We start from the raw sequence: 15,363 nt of genomic DNA on the forward strand, positions 1-15,363 counted from the left end.
CTGGAGATTTTGAGAATGGAGCCTGGGGAGAGGGAGGTTTGGAGTGGAGAGGGAACTCAGCATGGTATAACGCCAGAATCCACCCTCTAAAGGGGAAATGATCTCTGTCGTTTGGAGATCCGTTGTAATTCTGGGAGATCGCCAGGCTCCACCTAGAGGTTGGCACCCTTAGGGCTGCTCCAGCAAGGCCATCTTTCTGTTGCTGTCCTTCACAGAGAATTCCTCTGAGAACAGTGCAGAACTCTGGTTACGCACACGGAACTCCGCAGCAAAACTCGCGATAAAATCCGTAGAGAACCATAAAGCTCTTTCCGCAGAGTCGAGAGCGCCGAGCTTAAAACCTTGCGACGAGACTTAATGGCCTTGATTCGCGACGGCCCTCGTGAGGCGAAAGCGAGAAGCTGCAGGAAAGCCCTCTGGGTTACGTCGCGGGAATTTTGTCGCATTTCCCCCAATCAAGAGCGCAGCCGGGGAAACGGCGCCAAGCTGGAAGCGAGGGGGTGTGGCCTTTAGCCCCGTTGCGGGAAGAAAGTTTTCGTCGCCGGTGTTGGGCGGTGGCTTTGCTGTGTGTCTTCCAACGTCGCGTGGCCGATGAGGGGCTCGTCCTGAGGAGCTGCAATGCCCAACAAGAAGGTACGAGAGTAGGAGAGGGCTGAGTAGTCGGCGGGCAAATACGTTTTCTGCGAGGGGTATCCGTCAACCATCTTTTATTAATCCTAAATATTTTAGATCTCCAAAGTGCTGTACGAGTGTTCAGAAGATTTGGTTAGCAAGACTGTGAGTGCAGTCTTACAAAGGATCAGAGTATGTGTATGCGTGAAAACTGCGGTTGCCGGAATGTCAGATTTTCAGTGAAACTTTAGCTTTAATTATCAGAATTTTTTGACCGGCTGTGGCAGGGATTCTGTATAAACTTCCTGAAGTGACGGTTTTCAAAGGCTGAAAAGCATGGTTCGTTACATATAATAGTTAAATGAAATGCCACAAAACGGAGAGTATCTGGTATATATTCAGTGTAACATTTGAAAAGTGCAAGAGTCCAGTAGTACCTATAAGACTAACAAAGTTTGTGGTAGGGTATGAGCTTTCAGCTCACTTCAGAAGTGTAACAATTGATAGAGATTGATGTGGGATTTTGTTTCACTTTGTGTCTGCCCAGAAAAGTATAGTTTGGGAGTCCTAGAATTTTACCAAGTGTTTGCTTGAACCTCACCTTTCTTTTTCACCAGGAAAAAATTAAAATGACTAATACAAAAGAAGTTTGCTGCTACCTCTTGGAATAGGTCACAAAATGTAAATAATACAAATGTTTCCAATCAGGCCAATGAAACATGTCTTACTTTTTTTCCAGTGTAGTTCTACTGCTAGTTGAATGCTATTTCACTGACTTTACTTGAGAAAGTAGGAGTGGGCTTTACACTTGTGTTCTCCCTCGTGTGTAATCAACCACTCCTCATGTTGCAAGGAAAAATGAAGAAATTAATTGGAAGGATACTGTGTTTCTTTGAATGTCTTATCTTCTAAACATATTTATTAAAATAACCAGTTGTCATTTAACTGCAAGAGTTCACTCCACAAGGCACAAGTAAGTGTGACAAGAACACCCCTGCCCCCAAATTTTACCAATTAGTTTGTTCACTTTTCATCTTGTTAAGGGAGCAGACAAAGGACTGCCAAACCCAAGGCTTTATTTCAGTCCTTTGGGGTCCAATGCTAATTTGAACTCTGAATAGTTTACAGTTGCATTGATCTCTGCAGCTTTTCATTTTGCTGTTGTTGTTTATATAGAACCCTGCCCTTCAGTACTGGTGTTGGAAGCTTTATGCTGTGTGGCTATGTCATTATTAGATTTGCTCTCGCAAGTTTTAATGTAGCAGTAATGATCACCAAAATGACTGGAAGAATAATATCCTTGGCCAGACCTTTCCCTGTTTATTCTTACTTCTAGGAACATCCTGCTTTCTCCAGAAGGGCACACGGTAACTCAAAAAAGTATTTTATTAGGCATCAATAAAAAATCAATTAAAAAATCTTGATCAAGAATTTAAAAAATTGACAAATATACTAACCAGTTACTCAGTACTAATAAAAGCCTCTCATATAAAACTGGTTTGCACCAGTAGTGCAGTTCATGAGTGTTCCTGGCCTTGAAGGACTTTAAACATGATAATTTGTGCTTTGAGTTGGGCCCAGAAGTAGATAGGCAACCAAATATAAAGCACTGTCCAAGTCTCACTGCCACATTCTGCACCAATTGAAGTTTCCAAAAAATCTTCACAGGTAGCCCCCACATTTTGCACGAATTGAACTATCCAAGTTGTCTTTTTGGACAGCCTCATGTAAAATGTATTACAGCAGTCTAACTTGAAATCTCAGTAGCATTTACTGGTAGGTTTGCTGAATGTAGAAGGGGAGATAGCGAACAAGCAAGATGTAACTTGGGTCCTCTACTTTTTTGAGCCTATGGGCAGTGGCCACCAGAGGAGGTGAAGCCACACACACAGTCCAAAGAAACCCAAGTGCAGGAGACTACAGGAGCAATTTTTAAAAATATACTGAAAGAAGAATGAGAGAGAATAAAACCAAGACTGCAGTGGCAGCTGCCATGGAAACAAGATTATTTTAATCTGCACAGTCAATCAGTTCTCCAGTGGCCAATCAGAAGCCCTGCTGGCAGGAGACCCAGCCGGTCCACCAATTTTCTAAGAACACTTAGCAGGCTCCAGGCAGTTATTGATGGCAGCCACCTTAAATTAATTGTGCTGTGTGCAGTTGAAATGATGCAATAATGGCACAGAAAAGAACTGCCTTGATTGCTTTCATTGTCATGTCATTGGCTTGAATATGGGGCTGTATGGCATGCTTTGTCTAATTAAATGTTAGTTGTCCATCCTCTAAGATCTATTTTGATATACAGTGAAAGCTAGCATAGTATAGTAGTTGCAGTGTCAATGTAGGATCTGGGAGATCCATTTTGAAATCCCCACTGTGCTATGAAAGCTTGCTGGGTGACCTTGGGCCATTCACCCTGTCTCATCATAACCAACCATGCAGAATGTATTTTAGGATAAAATAAATGTGGGGTAAAAAGTATTGTAAGCTTCTTTAGTCTCCCATTGGGGAGCAAAACAGGGTATACAGATCTAAATAAACTGTATTACTGTCAAATAAACAGTGAAGTCATAGTTGAAATAAATACAAGATAGCCCATGTTTCAGGTGTTTGTTGGTAAAGAATGTTGGTAAGCAAAACAACTTTTTAAAACTTAGAGTGATTCCGCACACATTGGATAATGCACTTCCAATCCTCTTTATAGATCATTTGGAACAGATTTTTTTGTGTGTGGAACAAAAAACCCACCTCAAACGATTGATAAAGTGCATTGAAAGTGCATTGAAAGTGCATTATCCAACGTGTGCGGAATCAGCCTTATTTAGGATGAATAGATTCTTCTTATGGAAAGTTTTGTCTTCAAATTCTTTTTGTACACAGCAATTTTAAAATATTTTTTTAAAGCGTCATGGTAATTTTTATAAGAAACACATTGCATGTGCAAGTTAGCTGCCTTAAAAATTAATTCAGTTCATTTTAACACCAGATGTTCACTTTTTTCTCTTTCAGGCAGTTTTAATGCAGCATGTGTTAGCTATGCAAGATGCTCCTAATGTGTCCAGTTTTGATTCCAGGGAAAAAAATCAATTAAAACAAGCTTTGTGACTAACCAGTAACATTCTTGTCTCTACAGTTTTGGGGTTAAAGAAAATGACCAGGGCATCTTTCTTTGGAAGAACTATACTATAAATATGTAGGGAGCGGGCAGGAATCAGCAGTGTTCAAAACTGGGCAAGTGTTACCTGCATTCTGAAGTAGCCATTTTTAAGGGACAGTGGCAGGTGGGCTGTGTTTATGAAACTTGAGGTGCAAGGGGCTATGGCGCGTAAATTATATACCCCAAACAGGATGTTATATTTCAGGTTTAGATCTTAGCCCTTTGACGTTGGAACTTTGTCAGATTTTTGGATGGAAAGCATTTGTAGTTCTGTATAAAATTTCTAAGGGCACTAACATAAAATTTCTAGGAGTCTGGGTGACTAGAAGCCTTGGAGGTTTGATATACATATGGCATTGTAAGACACTCTGAAATTTTGACTAGTTAACTGGTCAGAACTTCTGATAAACTGCTTTCATACAGAGGAAAGTATTATAAATAGGCCACTTAACATTTTTCTTCATCCTTGCCACAATATTTCTATGTAGCTCTGGTTGGAAGGATCTTTAGCTGGCATGTTTGTAATAATGAGGGAAGAATAGAAACTGCAATCATGTCACTCATAAGCATGCTTAGGTTTTAGTCACTGTATGTGACTGGTTAACTTACATATAAATGGGAAATGTGAGATGCTTTTATTTTTAATAATTTCCAATGCAGGATTAATTTAGTGTCCTTATTCTACAGTGTTTAATCCCAAATTTCAAGTTTTAAGAGTCAAACATAAAATCAAGAAATGCGTTGCAACTCTAGGAGTCTTAAAAACAGTTTTCTGACCTGACTTCTATTTTTATGAGCTTTTATGATTTTTGTCATATCTTGTACTTTTAAACCGGAGAAAATACCAATGATTGAAAGAAGTGATTTTTTTTTTTTGCAGCGGAAATGGGTTCACTGCGCAGATCTTGCCTCTTTTCCAGATGAGAAGCCTGTAGAGGAAGGAAAATCAAATGTTGGGACAGTAGTGGCTGCTGCTTCAGTTTCAAGTGCTTGGCTTCGTTGTGGTGATGGATTTCAGGTGGATACCTTGCTGGAGGTAAAATTATATTTTTATGGGGTAATTTTGAAGAGTATGCTGAAGAATGTATTAATTGAATTTTTATTAGATTTCTGCATCTAGTAAAATTTTGTTAGTTACATAATCTTCTGTTGTTTAACCCAGAATTCCCCCAACTTGGTGTCCATGGGCTCAGTGGTGGCTGCTAGCACTTCTGATGCCCACCAAGCTTTTCAGAAAGTGGGTGAGGCCATTGTAAGTCAGGGCTTGTTATTGGTGACCCTCATTTAAATGAAAGGGGTTTCTGCTGCATTAGCAACTGCAGTCAGTTTGTGGTTCTGTTCCCTCTTCTCTCCCCCTGCCAGCCTCCCTCCCTTTCTTTTTATTCCTCCTTTTCCCTCCCTCCCTCCCTCAGTCTTTTCTTCATTTTCTTTTTATTCCCTTTCTGCAATTCTTTTGCAAAGCAGGGAGGGAGATACTAGGCTTGGTTCTACCTCCTGCAGCAGCCATTTTGGTGCTCCTGACCTCCCCCACCCTCAAAATTATAAAGGTTGGTGCTTTGACCAATTAATTTAAATTGAATGTATTACGTCTCTGTAGTGATCTTTCCCATGTGTAAATGTTATATCAGCACCAACATCAGCCATGGCTTCCTGATAGTCAAATTTTGAAGTTTATTAGCAAACCTAGTTAACCTTAACCGTTGGTACTGCCAGTGCCAACATAATTCTTAACAATGGTTAAGTCTGGGGCGGAGCTTTTGGGACAGAGTGAGTAATCCTATGGTAGAGTGCTAATGTTTTCATGGTGGTTCACCAATATTACTTTGTGCAAGTAATACACTTGTCTTTATGCCTTGTTAACAGTCATCCAATATTGTAACAGGCCTACTTATCCATTGACATAATAGTCTCCGAACTCTGGTACAGATGTCCCTCTGCTGAGGTTCTAGAAATACCTTAAATGTTGCCAGAGCAGTAGCAGAATCTCCAATTCAGTCAAATAATGTAAAGAATAACACAAATGTTGTATGGTTACAGATTCTTTGATCAGTGCAGCTGCATGATTTGCAGATGACAGAGATGCATTGCTAGAAGTCTTTAAGAGCATAATCAGAAGAACGTTCTGTGTAAAATGAACTGCAAAATGATATATGTGAATACCTGTCAGAACTGTGGCTAGATAATGTCCTTACTCCAGTCTGCCTTCTGCAATTAGACAATAGTCCATTGTTTCCAAAAGGCTTTTATTGAAGAAATAGTCCATTATAGTCCACTAGCCTGAATGCAATATTCAGGATGGTACATATGCATTGTTACCAATGACTGGCAAAGCATGAGGTACAAAGTAACAGATCACAGTAGGCCCAACCTCCCCCCATAGTTCTCAAAACAACCCCTTTGAAGTCAGGATAGCGAAAGTTCCCAAGGCCGGTTCTTGGTGGAACGTCGGTAGCCAAAACAATCCTCTTCTGTGAGATAGCTGCCTGGGAACCTTGGCACCTGCGGAGAAAGCACTTAAACACTGAAAGGATTAAAAATGGAGTCGGTTAAGCGAAGCAGTACAATACAGTATTCTGAACCTGACATTCTGCCCCCTCTAAGATGCCCCCCCCCCAGGTTTATGTGGGTAACGAGAGTGAAATGCTTTGACTAGTCTAGGAGTGTGTACATGTACAGAATTCACCCACTCATCGAACCCAGAGTCAAAGTCCTTCCATCTGATGAGATAAAACAACTGATTCCGTTTTATTCTAGAGTCCAATATTTGTTGAACTTCATAGTGGGTTTGATCATCAATCAACGTAGGGATGGGAGGAGCACGGGTGTGCCACTGGTCTGCAGAAGGGGCTTTTTTCAATAAACTGACATGGAAGGTATCATGTACGTGGCGTAAATTCTTTGGTAAATCTAAGGCAACAGTCACTTTGTTGATTACTTTGCGAACAGGAAAAGGTCCCAGGTATTTTAATGCTAGCTTGCGGCTGGTCTGGGTTACTTTCAGATTCTTTGTAGAAAGGTAAACGAGATCACCAGGTTGCAATTCCCATTCCGCCGCACGGTGGCGGTCAGCGTACTTTTTGTAATCCTGTTTGGCTTTGATGAGGTGTTTTCTAATTTGAGTCCATTGTTGGGCTGCCTCCCCCCACCACTCGGAGACGTCTTTGGAAACTGCAATAGGAGGGGGGAGCGCTTCAAACGGGAACGGCTTGAAGTGGAAGCCATAGATGACTTTGAAGGGAGTTTCCCCCGTGGAAGCGTGCACGCTGTTATTATATGAAAACTCTGCCAAGGGGAGCAAGTCAAACCAATTATCTTGTTGGAAATTAATGTAACAGCGTAGAAATTGCTCTAATATCTGATTAGTTTTTTCCAACTGTCCGTCTGTTTCCGGGTGATGGCTTGAACTCAAACCTTGTTCAATGCCCAGCAGTTGCAAAAGCTCCCGCCAGAAGTTGGCAACGAATTGTCCTCCGTGATCCGAGATCACCTTGGATGGAAAAGAATGTATTTTTACAATGTTTTTCAGGAAGATGTTGGCTAATTTTCTAGCAGAGGGAATTGTGGTGCAAGGTATAAAATGAGCTTGCTTGGAGAACAAATCAACCACGACCAAAATACAGTTGTGCCCCTTTGAGGGGGGTAAATCAGTGATAAAGTCCATAGAGATTATTTCCCACGGTCTACTTGGCATTTCTAACGGCTGTAAGAGTCCTGGAGGTTTGCCTTTTCGGGATTTGGCACTGAGACAAATGGGGCAAGACGCTACATATTGGGAGATGTCTTTGCGCATGCCCGGCCACCAAAATTGGCGTTGGACTAGGTGAAGCGTCTTTAAGTACCCATAGTGCCCCGCAATGGGAGCATCATGACAGCGTTGCAAAACTTCTTTTCTCAAACTCTTGGGTACATAGAAGCGATCTCCCCAAAGCCATTCCCCTTGGTCGGAACGTTGCAATTTGTCTTTGGGTACATCCCCCCCTTCCTTCTCCACTTCAGCTTTTAATTTTTGTCTCCACCCTTGGTTGGGTGGATGGGATAGAGTTGTGCGGCTGCGTGTGGTCACCACGCCCCCTAATTGCGTAGGTGAAAAGACTGTGTCGATTGTCTCCACCCTTTTGCTTTTGTGTTGGGGCATGCGTGATAGAGCGTCGGCCAAGAAGTTGGTTTTGCCGGGGAGAAAATTCAAAGTGAAATCGAACTTGGAGAAGTATTCTGCCCATCGCAATTGTTTGGCGTTTAACCTGCGAGGGCTGCGTAGGGCCTCTAGATTTTTATGGTCCGTCCAGACCTCGAACGGATGACGGGCACCTTCCAACCAATGTCTCCAGGTAGTGAGAGCCGCTTTTACAGCAAAGGCCTCTTTTTCCCAGACATTCCAATTTCTTTCTGCTTCAGAAAATTTCCTGGAGAGGAAAGCGCAGGGTCTGAGTCTTTCGTCCGCCCCCCACTGTAGCAACACCCCCCCAATCGCAGCGTCGCTGGCGTCGACCTGCACTATGAAGGGGCGATTTTCATCGGGGTGCTGCAGGACGGGTTCTGAAACAAACTGCGTTTTGAGGTGATGGAACGCTGTTTGGCATTCCGGTGTCCAGGACAATTTTGCACTTGGTTTTTTGGCTTGGTCCCCCTTGTCTTTGGTTTTTAACAGTTCGGTTAGGGGGAGTGTGATTTGAGCGAAGTTCGCTATGAACTCTCTATAGAAGTTGGCAAAGCCCAAGAAGGATTGCAGTTCTTTGCGGGTCGCTGGGGTTTGCCAATTTAATACTGCCTGTACTTTGCCTGGATCCATTTTCAAGCCCTCCTGGGAAATACAGTAGCCTCAATAAGTGAGTTCTGTTTTGTGGAACTCACACTTGGAGAGTTTTATGGGTAGCTTGTTATTCATGAGAGTGGTTAAGACCCTTTTTACAAGGTCCACGTGTTCCTCTTCAGTCTCCGAATAGATCAACACATCATCTAGGTACACTACAACGCCTTTATATAGAAATTCATGCAGCACTTCATTGATCATGGACATGAAAACCGAGGGTGCTCCGGCCAGGCCAAATGGCATAACTAAATATTCATACTGGCCGAGGGGCGTGATAAAAGCGGTTTTCCATTCATCCCCCTCTCGGATACGGACATGGAAGTAAGCGTCTTTTAAATCTAATTTCGTAAAGACCTTACCTTGCGCCACGACGTTGAGTAGATCCCTGATGAGCGGGATGGGGTAGGCGTTGCTGGAGGAGACCGCGTTGAGTCCTCGAAAGTCCATGCACAGTCTTAGGCCCCCATCCTTCTTTTTAACGAAAAGCACTGGCGCTGCGTGGGGGCTATTAGCCGGGCGAATGAATCCTCTTTGAAGATTCAGGTCTATGAACTTGCGGAGCTCTTCTCTTTCGTTAGGCCTCATGGGATATAGACGGCCCTTGGGCAACGAGGCACCCAGTAAGATTTCCACAGCATAGTCTGTCCTCCTGTGAGGAGGTAGAGTATTAGCTTCTTCCTCTGTGAAGGCTTGGGTGTACGCTCTGTATTGCTTGGGTATTTGGTTAATTTCTTCTTGTGTCAGGAGAGCAGGCTCAGTTACAGTAGGGTTATTACCCCAATTTTGATTCCAACGATGGTCTTTACATGATTCATGGGTAAACGTGATACTTCCCTCTGCCCAGTTGATATAAGGGTTATGATCGCATAACCACCGGCTTCCCAAGATCAAGGGGTATTTCGCTGTGGCACTAATGACGAATGATCTTACTTCCCAATGTTGTCCCATGCCTGTTATGATTGGAGTGGTTTCGGTAGTGACTGGATTCATGTTAGTGCCATCCATTTGCTCTAAAATTACCGGTATTTCCAAATCTTTTACGGGAAGTACTAGTCCATTCACTAAAGCTGGTGCTATAATGTCTCTGGAGCAGCCTGAGTCAATTAGAGCTTGTATGCGAATATGCATTTTCTTGTCAGGATTCACCAACGTTACTGGTATGAAGAGTATGGACCCACGGGGTTGGCTCGGAGCTGGAACCGCCGAAGGTTTGATCTGCCGTTTGGGTCCTTTTACGACAGATCCATTTCGTTTCCCGAGGCGGGGCTCTCTGGATTCTCTCCCCCCGTTAGGGCTGTTGGATCGTCCTCCATAACTTCTTCCAATTCCAGTCCTCTTTCGGAGAGGTTCCTCCTCGATGCCCCCCTACCTCTTGGAGCGGTTCTTGGAGCTGGAGTGGGGCGCTATGGCGCCGGGTAGGCTGCGGGGGCTGGGCGTCTTACTTGGAGCAGAGGTCTTTGCACAGGCCGATATGGGCATTGCGCCGCAAAATGACCACTTTGGCCACATTGCAAACATAGCCCTTGTTGCCATCTAGCATCTCTTGCTCCACGAGTGGCATATCCAGCCCCCCCGGCTCCCCCTGAGGGGAGTGGAGGAACGTCTTTGGCCTGGAGGCTGTTGGTGTTGTTCCACTAAACGAACTTCTAGTAGACGGTTTTCGACTTCGCAGGTCAATTGTATCCACCCTAACAGCGTAGGAGGGTTATCCTGCATGAGAGCTCGGTCCAACAATTTAGGATTTAACCCTTGTTTGTACAAAATAATCTTGGTGGACTCTTCACACCTTGGGCATTTGGCAGCGAGTTGTTGGAATTTTGTGGCATAGTCTCTAGCCGACATGCTGCCTTGCCTAATAGCCTGTAATTCCGTTCTGGCCCTAGTTTCTTCTAGGGGGTCTTCATATTGGGCTCGGATCGCATCCACTAGCCCTTGGAGCATATCTAACTCAGGGGCCCCCACGTTATAAAGTCCCACATACCAGTCGGCAGCTTTACCTTGGAGACGTGATCCCAGATGCTCTATTTGACTGGCCTCACTCCCGAAAAGATGTCCCCATCGATTGAAAAATTGCACAACTTGTACCAGGAAGAATCCCAATTTGGAAGGGTCTCCATCAAACGTAGCGTCCAGTTTGACCCATCCCATGGGAAGATCTTGTCTAGGAGCTGGTGCCGGCATTGGGTAGGCATCGAGCGGAGCGAGTTGTAAAGGAGGCTGTCTCGGCGTTGGCGGTAGCTGTGGCGGAGGATGCTGAGGATAAGGTTGAGGTTGGTGCGGCAAAGGCGCTCCCGGAATCGGCTGGGGAATCCCCGGCGCCCCCGGAATCGGCTGGGGGATTGGCTGGGGTCCTCTTGGTGCCGGATGCACTGGTGCTGGCCGAGAAGGTGTCGGACGCCCCCTCGGTAAGCCCCCGGGTACTGGTTGGAGGGGAGTGGGAGCTGGCCGCAACGGAGGTGGGAGAGGAGAGATGGGTTGGAGAGGGACCGTATCCCCTCGCGGCCCCGGTGTAGGAAGAGGCCTACCCGCTCCTGGAATGACCAGAGGTGTGGTTCCTCCCGGAAGGCTTGGGGGCTGGCTCGCTTGAGTTGTAGGTGGTGGGACTATCGGGGAAGCCGGCTCTAGCGGTCGTCTTGGTTCTCCCCCTCCTCCTCCAGTCCCACTGCCAGCCGGAGTTATAGGGCGATCGGGACGAGGGTCTTCCGGACACAGTTCTCCTCCTCCCCCGTCGGCACCTACATCTCCTGTTGCAATCGGTTGTTCGGGACGGGGTTCATCTGGACAAGGATCGTCTGGGCAGGGTCTTTCCCCGGTGATAGAGTCCTCGTCTCCCATCTCTGGAGGCTGTTGCGGCCACAGTTGATTTTGCAGGTTAGCCAAACTTTGGCTAATGTCAGGTAGACCAGCTGGCGGAACACGACCTCTGTCCCCCGCCACTAGCACTGAAAGCAGGTGGACGGCATTTGCCAAACTTTCTTCCATATTTAGGAGTCTGTTCTCCAACAGCTGTACTCTATCCGTAGTTTCCTCCTCCCGTAATTCCGTGGACCCCACATCTCCCATCGTCTGTGAGATCGGTATAGTTTCGGGCGGCGGTCCCGTGGTTAGCGTCCGCTGCCACGGCAAGGGTGTTTCTATCCCTTGTTCCTCTTGAGATCTCGCGGCTAAGACCCCTTTTGTCAGACCAGTGATTGCTGATATTCCTGAGTCAATGGCAATCATTCGGCTCTGGAGCTGCACCCATTGGTGCTCGCTTACATCTTGTTGCCCCGACCACGGGGTGACTTCCGCATAATCCCAACTCAGGGCGCCACGGCGGGACGTTTCCCATTCCGTTTGCTCGGTCGTCCTGTTCCAGAACAGCCACGGTCGGCCACTGGTTTGCTCGGGTATAGATTCCAAACTGCGCCGACTATCCAGCTGCACTTGCGTGAACATCGCGCTGGCCCTCCGGTCCCTCGTCTCTCTTGGTCTCGCACCCCACTGCGTCGGGGTGGGCAAGGAGAGAAGCGGTATGGCTGTGGCTCTCGGCCTAGTATCCGCACTGCTGGGAGCGAGGGTATAAATCGTTGTAACCGAGGAGCTATCTCCCCGCGGTACAGGTTCTTGGGATTCCAAACCTTGAGAGCCGGGAGAGGCATACGGGTCAAACAAAGGATCCCTGACTGGGACAGCTTTGGAGTCCGTCTGATCCGGCTTAGGCATTGGAAAAGGTGATTGGTAACAAAATGTCAGAACTGTGGCTAGATAATGTCCTTACTCCAGTCTGCCTTCTGCAATTAGACAATAGTCCATTGTTTCCAAAAGGCTTTTATTGAAGAAATAGTCCATTATAGTCCACTAGCCTGAATGCAATATTCAGGATGGTACATATGCATTGTTACCAATGACTGGCAAAGCATGAGGTACAAAATAACAGATCACAGTAGGCCCAACCTCCCCCCATAGTTCTCAAAACAACCCCTTTGAAGTCAGGATAGCGAAAGTTCCCAAGGCCGGTTCTTGGTGGAACGTCGGTAGCCAAAACAATCCTCTTCTGTGAGATAGCTGCCTGGGAACCTTGGCACCTGCGGAGAAAGCACTTAAACACTGAAAGGATTAAAAATGGAGTCGGTTAAGCGAAGCAGTACAATACAGTATTCTGAACCTGACAAATACCTAAGAATAATGTTAATTTAAGAACATGATTATCTATCCATTTTGTATTCATTTATATTTTAAAACAGACATCAAGATCTTCAAAAAAAGGATCTAGAGTTAAAAAGAGGTTTACATCACTATTCTCTTCAATTAATGAAGGTACAATAGCTATTTTATCTTTTTATGTTACCAGCATAAGAATGTGTGTGCTTAACTTGCATAGCTTTTACCGTCTGTCACAATTCCTATCTTAGTCTAGGAATTGTATGACTGCCTTTCCTGTTTTTATTCCAGTCAGGCATTATACTCATCTGCCCCGGTATACCTGTGGTAAAAAATAACATTTAGATCTGTGGACTTGTTGACAATATAGAGCTTCACCTGGCTCTGTAGTGGGAGGTGACTTTTATCTTGTGACGTAAAATGTACTCTGGCTCTTTTTGTTGCAGTGAATCACGTACTTTGTGTATTTTTCTGGCATCTTTTTGTGGAAAATAATTCTGATGTTACATGGGGCTATCCAAAAGTTGTCAAACTTTTTTTCTGATTGTGGTAACTTGTACATTTTTCAAATACTGCCTTTCCAAGACGGAAAGAAAGGAATCAGAAATCTAGTGTATACAGGAATTGAGTGAAACTTAGTCCATGAAGAGACTGTATTGGCATTCAGTTCTGGCATGTGTTGGTGGTACTATTAGTAATTTTTTGCTCCTCTGCCATTGTTCAGAACTGCAAATTCTAGGACTTTGTTCATGAAGGTTCATTTTTATATTGGTTACAAATATTACTTGTATAATTTCACAATGTAGACAGTAAATCGTAGAAATGTAAGTTGCTGATTAAGTTGCTGAAGCATCTTGGTATGTTATGTAATTATCGTGATACATTGTGACTAGAGATGGGCACAAAATGAATCACGGAACAAAATTCCGTATGGAATGGCTGGTTCGTTTGCATTGAAGCACACGTTCCGTGAGAACGCGTGTTTATGGAACAAACAAATTTTCCCAGCCGTTCCGTGGCTGGGTTCGGAGTTTTACAGACCCCGCGCCAGTTTCAGCCTATCAGCTGAACCCAGCACAGGATCTGTGAAACTGACAGTCCCTGCACAGGAGAAAGGAGCTGTCAGTTTCACAGACACTGTGCGGGGTTCAGCCGATGGGCTGAAACCGGCAGGGGGGGTGGGGTCTGTGAAACTGACAGCCTCTTTCTCCTGCTGCCCATGCTGTCAGTTTGTCAGTTGCACAGACCCCGCGCTGGAACAGTGTGGGGTCTGTAAAACTGACAGCCCTGGCAGCAGGAGAAAGAAGCTGTCATTTCACAGACCCTGCACTGGTTCCAGCGCGGGGTCTGTGAAATGACACCTTCTTTCGCCCCACACCGGCTTCAGCAGCCAGTGCAGGGCGATTGAAATGCCACGGAACAATGAACTACGAACTGGGAAAAGGTTGGAAGTTCATGGTTTGATGTTCCGTGGAATGCTACGAACCACGAATCACGTGGTTCTGGGTTTTTTTGTTCCGTGCCCATCTCTAATTGTAACATTACTTGAAGGAACAAGTTTAATTTAGAATACTCTGATACTATAATGTGTTAACTAATTGCTTATTCCTTTCCACAGAAATCTCTAAAAGCAAGAGTTCAAGTGAATTCACTGACATATTATGGAGCTCCAGTGAGAGTGACTTGTCAGATGATGAAAATAATACTTTGTCTTCAAGATTTCCTTGCATGAAAATGACAAAATATGATTTGGTTTCCAAGGATGGATGTAGTGATGGTGAGGTTCTTTGTGTGTGTTCCATGTTGTTCTGTTTCATTTACTTAAACTATTTATATCTTATTTCTGTGCAGTGCCCCAGGTAGCTTACCAAATGCGTACACCACCAAAAACATAATGAAACACCTACATCAAGTTAAAACTGCAACATTGTTACTACTAGCTGCCAGAGACATTTATTAGTTATTTCTGCTAAAGATGTGTTGAAATAATTTTCTTTGTGCCTTTTTCTGGAAAGAAGGGAGTATAAGAGCTTTCTGTACCATATCTGGCAGGCTGTTCCAATGTTTGGGTACCTTGAAGACCTTAGTTGGTGCACAGGAAAAGGCAGTCCATTAGATATGCAGGTCTCCAGCTGTAAAGGGCTTTAAAGCTATCCAGTAAGGATCACGAAAAGAGGAGAAAAAACAGCCCTGCAAACCAAGGGTAACCAAAGAGGTTGGAACAAAAGAAAAAATGTTAAAAATAACTAAAATATGAATTAAAATATTGGTATAAAATTTAGTAATTCAATTAGAAATACATAAATTGGATTAAAAGCACCAAATGTACTAAAACGGTGTATAAAACCAAAATAAAATCACGAATACACGAGTATAACAGCACATTTAATTGCCATATGTAGAGAACCAAAAAAAACAGATGCATTTTGGCCCAAAGGCTTTCCTCTGTGGTAAGAAAATATAGACCCCCATCAATAAAATACATAAATTAAACATACATATATAGATCATAGAAAGCACTCCTAGCCACTTCCCTGATTTTCTTTTTTAAGAGCAGCATTGGGTCCAGTGTTACTTCCCAGGCTTTTCACTGAGTTAAAGAAGTAGGCTATCATGTTTAACCCCATACAACTGGCCTTCC

General features: G+C 44.4%; 1 protein-coding gene across 1 annotated transcript in view; it reads left to right on the forward strand.

Annotated features, from left to right (window-relative positions):
- The first annotated feature begins 533 nt into the window (after nucleotides 1–533).
- Nucleotides 534–15,363, forward strand: part of SPIDR (scaffold protein involved in DNA repair) — a 273,651-nt gene continuing 258,821 nt past the window's right edge. Inside the window, exons 1-4 of the mRNA XM_054985150.1 lie at nucleotides 534–633; nucleotides 4,650–4,805; nucleotides 12,806–12,878; nucleotides 14,341–14,499. Coding sequence (XP_054841125.1) covers nucleotides 619–633; nucleotides 4,650–4,805; nucleotides 12,806–12,878; nucleotides 14,341–14,499 — 403 coding nt within the window. The 5' untranslated portion in view covers nucleotides 534–618. The remainder of the gene's footprint in view (nucleotides 634–4,649; nucleotides 4,806–12,805; nucleotides 12,879–14,340; nucleotides 14,500–15,363) is intronic.

This window comes from Eublepharis macularius, chromosome 7 (genome assembly GCF_028583425.1).
Source record: "Eublepharis macularius isolate TG4126 chromosome 7, MPM_Emac_v1.0, whole genome shotgun sequence".
NCBI classification, from domain to species: Eukaryota; Metazoa; Chordata; class Lepidosauria; order Squamata; family Eublepharidae; genus Eublepharis; species Eublepharis macularius.